The 14,975-nt window shown below is 37.6% G+C and overlaps 1 protein-coding gene across 2 annotated transcripts in view; it reads left to right on the top strand.

The window, feature by feature from the left end:
• LEKR1 (leucine, glutamate and lysine rich 1) overlaps nucleotides 1-14,975 on the top strand; it is a 99,370-nt gene that overhangs the window by 1,086 nt on the left and 83,309 nt on the right. The window contains exons 2-3 of one of the 2 annotated variants that reach the window (XM_067548018.1): nucleotides 159-282; nucleotides 9,811-10,025. In XM_067548018.1, the coding sequence (XP_067404119.1) occupies nucleotides 235-282; nucleotides 9,811-10,025 (263 nt within the window). In that variant the 5' untranslated portion in view covers nucleotides 159-234. Of the gene's footprint in view, nucleotides 1-138; nucleotides 283-9,810; nucleotides 10,026-14,975 lie in introns of those variants that run through there. The other variant, XM_067548108.1, reaches the window with a different exon arrangement.

Here is a 14,975-nt window from a genome sequence, read left to right as displayed (position 1 = left end):
GAATAGGGCTATATATGGTATGTGTAGTTCTGTCTTGTCAAGTTGTATAAAATGACGACGCCTCTAGCAGGATTGAAATAAAATAGAAAAATGCGCACACATGACTCCTCTCAAAATGCTGGCCAAGATATTTAAAGTTGTTTTTTTTCTCTTGTTAGTTAAAATAATTATGACAAATAATCTCCAATAGTTTTGAGTAGCCCTACTGAATGTGTGCCTGAATTTTGGAAGGCCATGGATCAACATGTTCCTATGCATGCATTACCAGAAGAAATCCAAAAGGTAAGAAATATTGGAAATATAACAACATCAAAAGTCTACAATGACTTATGACTGTTTCACTGGCTTAAGGTCATTATACATCATCTAATAACACTCTACAGCTACAGCATCTGATCTAGTACGGCAATTTCTATGTGCCTGTGTTTGCTGCCATGAGTTTAGGATAAGTGCAGGACATATGTGTATTAGTTTTCTCAAAAGGGTGCCAATAAAAATTGTATACCCTCCAAATCAATTTTTATATTTTGGTTTAGTGTGTGTGTCTGTGGATGTGTAAAGATAATTTTTTTCTGGTGTGAAGGTAACAGTGATGTCTTGGGAATGGGAAGAGCTTATTGACACCCACAAGAGGAGAATAAAGTCATTTTTTATAATGGCTTGCAGTTTATGCTACAGCTGGTAAAATATCAGTTTGTGCTGGCTTTCATGTCCATATATGGTATAAATATAGCAAAAGATACACACACAGTGATTTTAGTTCCTGTGGTAGTTTTATGATTAATTATTCTTTATTCTCAGGAAGCAAATGTCTGAAAAAGTGGAAGTTGCATGAAATCTGAATATCAGTCCTCTTAAGACCAGCTGATTGCTTCAGTGCATATTTTAAATGAAACTCTTCAGCTCATGGTTCTTTATATTATCCTATTACTACCGTGTTCATATATGTTTGTTATTAATAATTAATTATTCTGTGCAGTACTGTTGTAGCCATGTTGCACAGAGCATTCTGTAAGCTCGAATGCTTGTCTCTCTCACCAACAGAAGTCGGTGCAGTAAAAGATATTATCTCACCAATCTAGTGTCTCTAATAATTAATTTACCATTTACTTGTACACATGGTAAGCTGTGCTATTGTCTTACTAAATCCTTGTTTTAAAGTTGATTACAATAACCCTTTTTTGTTGTTGTCTGCTTGTAAATAGGCCTGTACTAAAATTTGGCTTTGAATAAAGAACTGGATCAGTTTCAACAGAATACATATTCAAAGTTGAATAGTTAGGAGGAGACCTCTTTTTCTCCCTATAATCCTAGCTGTGTGACATCTCAGCCCATTTCTTTTTGTTGTGAAAGACTGGGGGAAATTCAGTATTGGGAGGGATGGAAACAGGAGAAAGTAGAAGGAGGAATTAGGGTGACAAAAAGGAGCGGGGTAAGGATTCAGATGGAGAAGAAAATAATACAAGGGAGAATAAAACAAAGTCAGAAAAGGAGAAAGAATTAAGAAACAGATCTTCAGGTTAGTTTAGTAAAAGTTTATTTTTCTTTATATCCATTGTTCAGCTTCTAATATAGCTTTAGACATATATTGTTCTTTGGTATTTGGCCAAACACTCAGTTACACCCCTGCTTGTCACTACATGTTTTTATTTCATTTACATCAGAATCATATGTAAACCTTTCAAAAATCTCATACAACAGGGGGACCTAGTTGCTGGCCTTTAAGGTGATAGGCCGATATTTAGTTATTTTGTAACTGAATCTTTCAAATATAAGGTGCCCTGTGTTTAGCACTGGGTTACAAAGATCTGTTTCTAAATAGGGAGATGAATAAGGAAAAAAGATTTAGGTAAGTTGCATAGGTTATTTTTCATTATTATAAGTACTGAAACGTGCAATTCCTGTACTATAGTAATCTAAAATATGGGCTAGAGTGGGCATTATCCCAAAGTCATGCTCCTTACAAGTTATTCAGACATGAAGAAATAATTTAAAGTTCCATTCTTGTCATTTCAGAAGTTCCTTGTGTGACTTATTCATCTGGCTAAGAATGGGTCAGACCACCAAAACCTGCTTTCTTCTGAGTAATTTATGCTCCCTGATGTCTACCGTATAGAGTCAGAGAGACATAATATGAATGGTTATTCATCTTGGTTCAGTTTTCACTTGTCTTTGTTGGGCTCAAAGAAGTTATTTGGAACAACTTTTTTTCCAAAAACTAGTTTTTCCAAAAGTTAATACACCTCAGAGCTGAATCTACTCCCAGAGATGTAATAGCTGGAAATGCTGCATTTCAAAATTATTTATACTGCACAAACTTCTTGTCTCATGTTGTCTCCCTCCTGATGTCTGCTGTTATGTAGATCAAGTCCTTGGCACAAATTCTTATGGGTCAATTTTCTCTCTCATGTTAGCCCATTGTCAATGAATTTGGCATTGTTTTTTGTTTATGATTTGCTCTATTTTGGTTTTTTAATCTTCAAGAGCTCTCTCCCATATGTGGCTATTAGTGCACTTAGTACATTAATATAAAGTCAAATAGCAAATGTTTTTAATGTCCATATATTGGCAATACCGTGCCTTGATTACTATAATCTTTTCTGACCTTCACCACTTTCCCTTCCAGTCTCTTGTAAACACTATGCTAAAGTCATCTCTCCTACAATTGCTTCAGTCACAACTTCCCCTTGATTCACTTAACTGGCTTACTGTCTTCTACCATATCAGATTCAAACCTCCTCATCCTCACTGTTGAGGCCCATTTACTTCTCTGATCTTTTCTCCTCGTGATCTCTGTTTCACCCAGATCTCCTCCTGTAGTGCATTGGAGAGGATGGCAGCAGTCTCTTGACCAGCTGTAGATATTGAAAAGCACTATGAATCAACACTGCTATCTGGAAAATCAGAAACACTGATGGATTAATATGACCTTAAAGTCTAATCAGTTTAACAATCTTAGGTTTTTATAGATTCAGTCATCATAATATTCCAGAAACCAAAAAAACCTTCTCATTCTAAGGTCTTTGTGTATAAGCTATACAAAGTTGTCTTTGAACTTTAAATTGTGATTAACATAAAATGGCTCTTCTTGGTCCTCTTTTTGGCTGAGTGAAGTGAGGTCCTACACTCAAGTTGATAGCAATCTTTTGTTTGGCTGTATTGCAGTAACTTTTGAAAGCTACATCTGGTCAATTCCAAAATGTGAAGGGAATAGTTAAGACATCAGTGAGCAGAATGGTCTAGGCATCGATTGGTGAAAATTGGAAAGCTGAAAAATCCTGATTTCCACTAAAATCACCATTTGGTCATTCAGAATACAAGGATGAGAAAGTGACCTAAGAAAGGTCTGTGGGAGGGGAGCAGAGTCACTCTGAATACAAAGATGAGGCATTGACCTTAATAGCCTAAGAGAGGAGAGCAGGGTCATGCTGGATATAAGAGTGAGGCAGTAATCTCAAGATTAGGGTTTAGTGTGAGAATAGGATTGGTGGGCTCCTCACTGCCCCAATGCTGGTCAGCTCCCACCTTCAGGCCTTTAGTCCCCTTTCTAGCTAGGTCCTACTCCATCCAGGCACCTTGCCTCTATACTCTGGTCTCTCTTAATTTGGGTGAAAATTGGGAAAACAGAAAAATCCTGATTTTACGGTTTAGGATGGGAGTTGGGATGGGTTTTAGGGTAGGGGCTAGTGGACAGGGTAGGGTATATGGTTAGGGCACCAAAGAGCTTGCTCTGCTGGCAGCACCAAATGGGCACTCTGTGGCCCTAATTTTAGTGAAAATCAGGCTTTTCCAGATTTCCAGTTTTCATCAAGATCAACAGAATTCTGACAAGAATGGGGGGCCCTGGAGCCCTGCCACAGTGGGGCAAGGTCTTAGCTAGGTATACAACTTGGCCTACATAAACAATGAAGTGTGGAACCCTCTAGTACTGTCAAATCTTTTAGTCTTAAAAACTAATATTATTTGAGATGAATGACTACTTTATACATCATCAGATACTATTTTGTAGCCTTAATATACTTGGGACTTGTTGTCTCAATTAAAGCCCTTTCCTATGTCATATCACAGAAGAAAATAATCATATTTGTTTAGGATCATGACTATCATTAACTGTTTATAACAGGGTTTTTCAAAGATATTGGTATACGTGATTCTTCTTATGTTCCCATTTAAAGCTCAAAGTGACTTTATCAGCAGTATAACAATAATATGATATCAATATCAGGAACAGTACAGTGCTGTACACTTACTAGCAGTCACAGTTCTTTTCTCTTACTATTTAACTGATGCAGGTGCACTTTAATTCTAAACATTTTTTTCCCTATAGACCCAATCCTGTTAGTCTGAATTCAAAGGCAATTGAGGATGCTGAGCACTTAGCAGGATCAGGTCCTAAATTAGTTACATTTTCACTGATGAATTGTGTATTTTCATTGTACTCTAGACCACATCTTAAATATTTAGTTAATGTTTTAAATCATATGCTGCTCAGAGAACATTTTATCCCTGTTTTTCTCTTTCAAACAGTAATATGACTTGAAAAGTAAAGTTCTGATTAGTAGACAGATCCTTCATCCCTTATGCACTGATGTAAAATCTATTGATTTTTAGTGTGAATTTTGGGTGCACAGAGAATGCAGGATCAGGCACTGAAAGTGCAACCTGACTTGAAGAAGTGTCACATTTTTACTGTATCTAGAAAAAAATAAATTTTAGAACGAACTTTACCCATTAATTCTAAAAGGAAATTATTTTTAGTACTTCAGTTTAATTTATTTGAAAAGCTCCCAACCATTTAGTTCAATTAGCAAAACTCAAACAGATCTGTTCATTTGGAAACTACAAAGCTGTCAGTACTCAAGGGTCTGAACTGGAAATTTTAATGCGACAGAGTTTCTTACACTGGGATAGAGTGAAGTGCCCGTAATTGTTTATTTGAAAGACAGTGGTGGTATTGCAAGGGAGCACAATGTTCTTTTTGGGATAACACCTCCCTCCTCCCTTCTCTATAACAGCTCATGTTGTCCTTTTTCAGTATAGTAATTTTAGTGCTTTGGAATCTTATGGTATTTATTCTGAATAACAGTTTTGTATTTCCAAGCACAGACTGTAACTGCCAGGAAAAATAAACTTGGTTTTTCAGTTCGTTCAGAGCCACTGTAACTAGGGTCACTTTATACTGAGGCAAAATTAAGAGATAGGTAATAATGCCTGTCCTGGTAGTCCCAGAGCAAACATCTCAAAATATTGTTTTTATCAAGCTACATTTAAAACTCTGCATGCTGCTGAACCTTGAAATAGTGAATCTTTAGGTAATAATTTTTGAGAAGTAACTTGCCTTTAGATTAAATGCAATCTTTTCTTCTATTCACCCCTAGTTTTTTTAATCATTCCAAAACCGGGGGGGGGGGGGGGTGAGAGAGAGAGAGAGAGAACTTTTCTCTTTTTTTCCTCTCTACCATTCTTAGCACAAGAGGATTTTGTTCTTTTAATCTATGTTATGCTTGAAACTTTCCTGATTTCTAATTTTTCTGAGTCATATTGCTTTATGATACTTGTGGCCTTATGTAATCAAAACAAAGATAAAAAGCATGCTGTGATCTCCCACATGCTCAGTCGATCTATTTTGCCTCTCCAGTTCTGGCCCATTCCTCCTTCTTCCCTATGCCTCTAAAGCTGATTATGTATAACTTATGTATAACTGGTCCCTTAAGTTTCACTCCAGTAACTCCTTGCCTGGGTATCCTCCATTCTGGTCTGGATCTGCTCTAGACTGGCTCACACCCTTTTCACGCAAATGAAACTGCTCTCATCAAGGCTTGTTAGTGACTTCTTCTTGGCTAAATTACAGCTGCCCTTCTTTATCCTCACTTTTCTTGACCTTTCTGCCGCTTTTGATACTGTAGGTCATATCCTTTTTGTAACTTTGTCCCCTTCTGGTTCTCTTCCTACTTCTTTGGTGGTTGATAGTCTGTTTCTCCTTCAGCAGATCACCCTTCTCCCTTTTATGGGGTCCCACATGCATCTATTGGAGACCCAATATTCTTATCTCTATACATCCTATGTCAGGGTGATCTGTCTATACACTTGGCTACAAATATCAGTTCTATCCTGATAACTCACAAATGTAGCTCTCCACTCTAGACCTTTCTTTCTTCACTCAATCCCGCAGTTTAGCTTTTCTCTGACATCTCTTCCTAGATATCTCACCATCAGTTTAAACTTAACATGGATGAAACTGAACTTTCTTTCCAAGCCCTCCCCACTTCTCTCTTTCTCTCTCTCTCTCCCCAACATTACTAACCTCCTTGTTATTCAGGCCTACAATCTTTTTTGATTCTTCTTTCTCTTGTCCTGCACATTCAAGCTACGACCAAATCTTTCAGCTTTTTACTACACAATATTTCTGTGATCCAATCTTGTCTGTCTGTTCAAGTAACTAAGCCTCTTCTCCAAGCCCTCTACTAACCTGACTACTGTAACCACTTCCTCTGTGATACCCACATCACACCCCTCTGGTCAATAAAACTACACTGCTAAAATCATCTTCCTTTCTCATTATTCCCATCATGTCACACCCCCCCACCCCCTTGCTTCTTTGAATCCTTCCACTAGTTCCTCTCTTCCACTGAATCCATTTCAAGCATCTTGTCCTGGACTTTAAGACTCTTGTAATACAGAGGCCCATTGGTGGTTCAGTGTCAGCAATTCTTGTCAGGCCTGATAAACTTACTACACCTAACAAATGCTTTCATGATAATTAACTATAAAGAATGTTGTGTGAGATGCCAAATGAAAGCTGGTGACACACTAACCATTAATATCATTGTGAAATGTATGTATTAACACTGTATGAGGAATTATGGATGCTTACTGATATTATGCTTTAAAGTCTGTAACCAAACAAAGGAAAAAATGTTTTGTACTTTAACGAGGGAGGATAATTATCTGTCTCTAGTGTAAATTGAGCATGGTGATGCCAGAGACAATGGGCAGTTAATTTGCATCTGAGGTAAATATCAGTTACCAGGAGGATGAGGAAAACAGCATGATGTCAGCACACTGGAGGACATGCTGGAGTCTGTACCCCGGGGGTTCATCCTGACTCTTGAGACAAAGACGATGAATTTTGGGGAACATAATGAGGAACAAAAGGGCATCTTGTTATCTATTACTTAGAATGTATAGAGGCAAGCACACTTTGTATCTTTGAATGGTGGATCCCCTGGCATGTGCTTGGGTGATGCTGAGAGGTTGCTTTAAATAATAAATTTATTTTAGTCAAGAATTGTAGCCTGTTAAGTTTGAGTCACTTAGAAGCATGTTATCCTTTTGTTTGTAAGCATTTCTGTCTCTATTATTTTTGTTTAATATTATTTAAATCTCAGTTCTTGGTTAATAAACTTCTTTGTTTTATCATAAGCATATCCTATGCTGTATTATTAAATGGAGTGTGAATTCCTGCCTAAATCAGGCAAACTGATATGCATGCTATCTCTCTAGAGACAGCAGAATTGGTAATTTCTGTGGGTCCAGTGACAGGCTGGATGCTGCAGGAAGGCCTTCTGGAGAGTATGGGAATTGAAGAACACCAAGGCACAGAGCCAAAGCATAATTTTTTCGGGCCCAGTACAAACTGGTAATACGGACCCCCTCCCATACACATACCCATGGGGGTTGCAGCCTGGGCCGGGCCTCCAGACCCCGGTAAAGTGTACCCTTTTTCTCCCCCATGTGGGGGCCCTGCCAAGGCAAGGCAAAGTTAGGACTGGTGGAGTCCTGAAGAATCTGTGAGGCTGGCTGCCAAACTGGAGCGGGAAGGATTTGTCACTCAGTTTAGCACCAGCAGATCCCTTTTATACTGAGGCATAACAGGATGACTTACAATTCTGGACCCTCTGAGAAAACATAATAGCTCTTCCCAATTCTGTCCCTCTCTACTTACCTACTCTCTTATCTGATCTTGTGTTGATCTTGATCTGATCTTGTATTGCTCTCTCTGCTCCACTAATGATACCTGCCTCAATTACACGTTTGCCCTCTTCTCTCAGAAGTGTCTTTGTGCTTTCTTCCAAACTGTCCCTTACGTATGGAAGGCACTCCCTTTAACTGATCAATGAAGCTGCTATCCTTTCTTTAAATCCCTTTCCAAAATTCCACTTCTGTTGCAAGACCTTCAGGAAATTGCTTACTGGAAAATGGCTTGGGCATTACTGATGTCTATCAATTTAATTATTAAAATAAAAATCACTTTTAGATTTGCAGCTATCAACAAGTTGTGCACATAGCAAGCCTAAATAACCATGTAATCTTGTTACTATTACCTTTGTTCTTCTTATCCTTCCCTCCCCTTGTTTATTAGACTCATTGCCTCTTGTTTTAAATCAGGACCCCTCTCAAAGTTGGTGGGATTTTGCTCAGGTGCAGGAGTCTACCTGCATAGAGTTCATTACAAAATCGGGAATTTAAGATTGTAAACTTTTAGGGGAAGGACCATGTCTTTACATGCTTGCATAATAAGACCCAGTCCTGACTGGAGCCTCTGAGTGCCTCTGTGATATCAGTTAATAATAATAATAATTAATAGGATAATTTGTGAGCAAGGGGTCTTAACAAAGTGTCCTTTTTGTCAAATAGAATATTTGCATAAAATGTGGTTTAAAAAAATATTATGTAAGGTACCGGTTTTACTCAACAAATCTGCTTCTCGTGTATATTCAGAATTAAAGTTGCATATGTAACTGACAAAAGTATGTTTTACTGCTGCATCACAGACACAACACCATTGTGGGGAAAATAGAGCAGAATTCTCTTCTGGATTACGAAGCATCAACAGAATTGTTAAATATGTATGTTCTGATTGCAGAAACTCTGTCAGGGATGATGAATGAGCCGGAAAGAATAAGCTGAGTTTGCAGGGCTATCATTGGAAAAAAACATAATTGTACTGGTAAACTGAGCAAACTTGATATGGAAGCCTTGGAGAGAGACTGGAATGGAAAGCTCAGGGATAGCTGACTTATCAAATATCTTGTATGCCTAAAAGTCACACATTTCCCTGCATTTGTTAGATTTTCACCAAGCTTTGCTGAAAGTGTTGCAATGTCTTGCCAGTTAAGTCTGCCTCTCAGTCTAAGAAATGGTGGTTCAATCAGTTGTCCATTGTCTGCTGAATAATTTCTCTTTTGATGATGAATAACTTCACACCTGCCAAATCAGATAGAGTTTCCATATGACACACATGCCATGTAAGCAGACCTAATGATGATCACCACTTTACTCATATTTTTTATGAACTGTGAATGTACTTTTGTAAGGCTTTCTGGATTGTATCATTCCGTTCACTTACAGCTGTTCCTTTGGTCTATTTAAGAGAAGATGAGTTGGCAGGAAACAGCACAGAGCAACACCTTTCTGACTCAGACAATCTGAAAGTCACACTAAGAAAATAACTTCGTAAGATACAAAGTGGCTTTTTTTTCTTTGTTTTGAACTGTTTCCCCATAAAATATACTTCAGCGGGCCTATCCTTCCATTTTTAGAGGACATATGGTTATGTATGGTACATTGATGACCCATGCACCTTGTAAGGTTTCCAATAGGCAGAACTATTGTTATAGTTTTATTTAATTTTGTTAATGAAGCAAATATTTTAGTTATTATATAGTAAAGTAATAAATAGCCAACTTCTGATCATAAATATTCCTTGTGGTAATAATTTTAAATTAGTCCTATTTTAGATTTGTTCAGTTCCTTAATTAGTTTCAATAAATTTCTTAAATGCATTCTGATGACCACTTCTTTTTCTAGATGTCCCGGGATGAGACAGTGTGTAAATACTGTGGAGTCAGCTATTTGATCCTTCATGAGTTTAAGCTGATGGAAGACAAAGTAAAAGCAATGGAAAAGGAGATGAAGTTTTATGAAGGAAGTGTAGAGCGGGAAAAAAAACTTCAAGCACAACTGCAGTGTCTTAGTCAAGACTTTGAACGGTGCATGGCTGATAGCGAATCAAAAACAGAAAGGTTGGAGCATGATTGTCATCCTTCTATTTTTTCATATTAACACACTCATTAATTTACATGGAAGAATGGTTTCAGAACATACATAGGCTTTAGTTTTCCTTCCAGAATTAGCCTGAATCAGGTGTACTTCAAACTTGAGTACTTTTTAGTGTTTTAATTTAAATCATAGTTTGAAGCATTCCTTAGAAGCAAATATTTACTACCTGAATAATTAAGAGGCAGTCAAAAAATTAAAGTGAAAGGATAGATTATTTCAGAGGAAGCTATTGACTAAAATGGAAAATAGATGATAAATATTTTAGATTATGACTCTAGTAATAAAAGTATCCAAAATCGTTCAAATCAAAATTTAGAGTACTATCGTTGATAGAATAAGGATTTTACATTTCTGAAATGTGTAATTACTGCCATACAATAGGTACAGTAATATGTTAAAGAAATAACAGAATCCTTGCCCTGAAAAGCTTACAATTCAGTGTCCAAAAATAATTATTTAGAGCACTAACATTGATGTGAAATTGGTTAGTACTGCGTGTGTATAGTTTTGAAATGGCTTAAGTCCCTATGTTCTATGTGGGAACCCATCCTGCAAACATTTACTTGCATGCATAATGCAAGTTATATCATGGAGTTCCATTAAGATTGTGGGTGTTCTAATAGCAGCGATAAAATAGAACCAAATTTTTAGATGGAAATATCTGAAACTTTACAGACACTACAAGTTCATTCAGTCAGGCAGTTCTTCTCAAACATTTTTTTAAAAAAGTCTCTTCACATGAAAAGGCCTCATCAACTTGAACTCTAGACAATTTTAAAACATTAGTTACAAGTAGTTTTGGGTACACCCGCTGAGTCCTTCCCCCAGTTTCTATGGTTCTGCTATCACATTTTCCTTTTTTAGAGATGTTTTTCTTGTGACTATGTGAAAAATCAACAGGAGAAGTGGAGAAACTTGATTATACATTGAGTTCTGTCATATGTGTTATTTTCACTATATTTAAATATCTGTCAGCACTGTACCACTCTCCAGCATTAAACTGATTTGGAGTGGCTTTAAACTGATGACCTAGGGTACAGTGATCACGAGCTGTAAATTTTTCTTTTCTCAACTAATACTAATATGTGAGTCTGCTTTTCATTCTACCTATTTATCAGTAAGTATTACTTTAAAACTGAAACCAGAAGCACTTTTTATGATGTTTATCTGTCCTTTTGCATCTGCAAACTGATTATTTAATATTGTACTGTATACGTCAGTTTAGTTTTGGGAGGAAAGGAGAAATCTAAACATGGAAGTTGTGTTTTAAAGCCTTTTCCTACTTCTGTTCCTGCCTTCATCCTTTTTACCTTTTCTCCCACTATTTGTCTGTCTTTTTTTCCATCTTTCACCTACACAAACTATAAATATTATTTCAGATCTAAGTTCCTAATTATGCACCTCATAGTACTCCATGTTGGATATTTATTATTGATGATATAAATAACTAGGTTTGGTATGGAACTTGTTTGTTAAAGTCTTTATAGACAAATTATCACAATGTGTTTGATTTCTTTCTTATTTGGTACTGTAGTGTTTTTGGAGGCATACTATGTTTCACCTTCTATTGCTGATACGCCATTACATGTTTTTTGGTGACCCATGATGACACTGGCAGATTACTTACCAAAATAATAGTGTACCTCCACTTCTCTTTTGTAAAAGAAATTCAGGGGGTTTTGGCCTCTCCAAGCCTGAAAGGTTTTGAGGAAGTGGTTGCCATTATTTTCTCTTACTATTCTGCTTCTCTTCCTAACCAGACTTCACTCTATATTCTGTACCATTTCTTGTGCCCTTATTTTCAGTGCCCTTACTTTTGACCCAATATGTATTTTCTACTGGTTGGTTTATAATATAATTCTAATCTAAACAGTAATATTTGAGTTAGAACAGTAACATTTAATTTAGTTAGTTAGCTATAATGTGTTGTTTGTGAAAGATGTGTATGTGTTTCTGATTTCGCTGGACACTGAAGTCCTTCGTCCATATAATAGGTATGGCATGAGCAACAGCACTGAAAGCTTCCGTGCAATGCCTTATCACTCTACATTGGCACTGTTTGGGAGAGATCATCTTTAGAGGTGAGAGAGTACTTCTAAGTCTTTGTCTAGCCAATCAGCAGCTTAATTCTAAAGACTGTCAATTGTGGTGGTAGCTTTTTTGACAGGGACTGAAACTGCTAACTCATTACACATTGGGCATTAACCAGCCCTGTGATAGTAATAGATAGTAATACCTTTCAGTTAGGATTCGCCTGGAATGTATTGGAAACACTAGAGTAGAAACACTGAATTGTACTAATGGCATACAGGGAAAGCACTCTGTCACCCATTAATGGTCGTGTGAGCCATCCAAGGAGAGTAACAATTTAACATAACTAACATTTGTGATTGAGTTAGGGAACATCTTCAGTAGTTGTTGCTAATAAATCTTCAATCCTAAAACATGTAGTGCCATACACAGTTACATAATACTCTAGCCCATTTCACTTATTGCAGTGTTTGGTATTTTTTCCATTCTGGGCTCTGAGCTTGGAATAAAGAAGAAATAAATTGTTTGATTTCTTTGGTTCAGAAACTATTTTTTGAAGAGTGCATTTGCTTCTAATTGTTTTTATAGCCCTGGGCATCAATTAGATTGTGAATAACGGCAACATTCAGTGTATTAGCAGATGATGCAGCAGCACATTCTTCTTGCTTAGAACTGTTTGCTAGAGGTGAACTGAATTTTTAATGTATCAGTATTTTTGTAGCAAAGGTTGAACAGTTAATGAACATGTCACCGCTGCATTTTTCCCCACCAGAGGCCTGGCCCATCCTATAGGCTTGATTCAAAGCCCAGTGGAGTCAAAGGTTATGTCTACACTCAGAGTGGGGGTAGATTGTCCATTCATCTTGTTTTAATCTGACTAGACCTCTCTTTCTATGGTTTGTCTCTCATCCAGTTCTGAGATAAAACCAGGCATGGTTTTGTCCAGTATCACAGATGCGGGATGCCATTTTGAAGAGAACACCACTCCACCCCTAAAGGCATGACTTTCATGCATCATCACACCAGCGGCGGGGCAGGAGGGGGGGGAAGTCTTTCAAAATGGCTTCCTCCATGCAGCGTGATCTTGCATGCACTATGTGCGAGGTCACGCTGGTGTGTTAGGCCAATTCCTTTCCTGGAAGCACCAGAATGTCTGTTATTCTGGGGATGTTGCAGTGACCATCCTAGCTAATGTGATTCTCAGCTCAAGTAGACATACTTATGCTAGCTCTGATTGAGCTAGCATGCTAAAAATCGTAATGTAGCTGCAGTAGCCTGGGCAGCTGCAAGCTGTGGCGTGGGCTAGTTGCCCCAATTATGTGGTCTGGAGGAGTTTGTACTCAGGGTGGCAAGCCAGTGCTGCTGCTCACTGCTGCCTGTGCTACCATGTATACACTACTATTTTTAGCACACTAGCTCAATGAGAGCTAGCATGAGTATGTCTACCTGAGCTGGGAATCACACACCCAACTCCAAGTGTAGAAGTAACTAAAGGACATTTTCCCGTTGACTTAATGGATTTTGATCCGGCTGTATTAGAGTAATAAAAATATATATGATATTGTGTCTTGTTAAGTACCTTTTCTAAGTATCCTTGGTCTTCTGTTTGTTGTCCTGGTTTTCTCTTGTGATCTAGTGCTGCTGACATAGTAAGTTGTTACATTCACTGACCACTCAGTGCATTGCCATGGTCCTGGTTTTTGCATGGGTGAGTTGGGGTTGGCGATCACTGCTCTCAGATTGTGAGAATTCATTGGTGGCCAAAAATGCCTTTTTTAATCTGTCGTTGGCCAAAAGAATGAATCCATTTCTCTCAGATGCAGATTCCTTTTTCTGCTTTTAGGTTAGATTGCTGTGAGTTGCTCTACCTTTTGCTAATCTTGAAATCCACTCAGAAGCTTCAGTTGTGCAGAAATTGGCTACCTACCCTTTAAGGCCTTGTCTATATGGGGAAATTGACCACCACAACTATTCCAGAATAACTATTTCACAATAGCCATTCTGGAGTAGTTCCCTGTGTGAGTGCTCTGTTCTGGAACAAAACTAACTTTATTCTGGCATAATTATTCCACATTGTGAACAGAGTAATTATGCCAGAATAAAGTCACTTTTATTCCATAAGAGTGTCCATATGAGAAGCTATTTTGGAACAGCCACTGTGAAATTGTTATTCTGGAATAGCTATGATGGTCAGTTTCCCCATGTAGAAAAGCATTGAGTAGGGTAGACTTCTGACACCATATTGCACCAAATGTTCTGCATTGTACTCTGCTTGCTGATTCTTTTTCAGATGCTGGTTACTATCCGCAAAGACCCAAATGGCCTAGGTCCATATTACCCAAGAAACTGCTTCTCCCTTGCTGATTGAACATCAGCAATCTGTTACAAGGATGAAATGCAAGGGAGCTGGAAACAAAGCATTCTCAGTACAGGGCTTACTTCTCTGGAATTTACTTCTTATGAAAATACGTCTATACCTGAACCTGGCCACATTTAGAATGCTTTGCAAAACTCATCTCTTTGGGTAGGCTTTCTCCTAATTTTGGAATCCTTGGCATTTAGATTATTAGCTAGGTTTTCTCTGACAGTGTTGTTCAAATCAGTGTTGCAAGGGATTGCAGCATATTTACTCCCTATATCTCAATATTTTTAATTGCTTTTAATGTATGTAAATTACTCTGAGATACTAACATTTAATTTAAATGGGTAACATTTTCAAAAGTGCCTAAGTGACTTGGGGCTAGATTTTAAAGGTATTTAGGCACCTAAAGGTTCCTATAGATGTCTAGTGGGATTTTTCGGAAGTGCCTACATCCTAGGAGCCTAAATATTATTGACTTTTTACCCAAGAATAATAAAGACTTAAAGGTAATGTAAACTTG

The sequence above is a fragment of the Emydura macquarii genome, unplaced genomic scaffold, assembly GCF_026122565.2.
Source record: "Emydura macquarii macquarii isolate MOO-44397 ecotype Brisbane River unplaced genomic scaffold, CSIRO-AGI_Emac_v2 contig_18, whole genome shotgun sequence".
Taxonomy (NCBI): domain Eukaryota; kingdom Metazoa; phylum Chordata; order Testudines; family Chelidae; genus Emydura; species Emydura macquarii.
The sequence above is the reverse complement of the archived record's forward strand: the minus strand, read 5'-3'. Positions and strand labels throughout refer to the sequence as shown.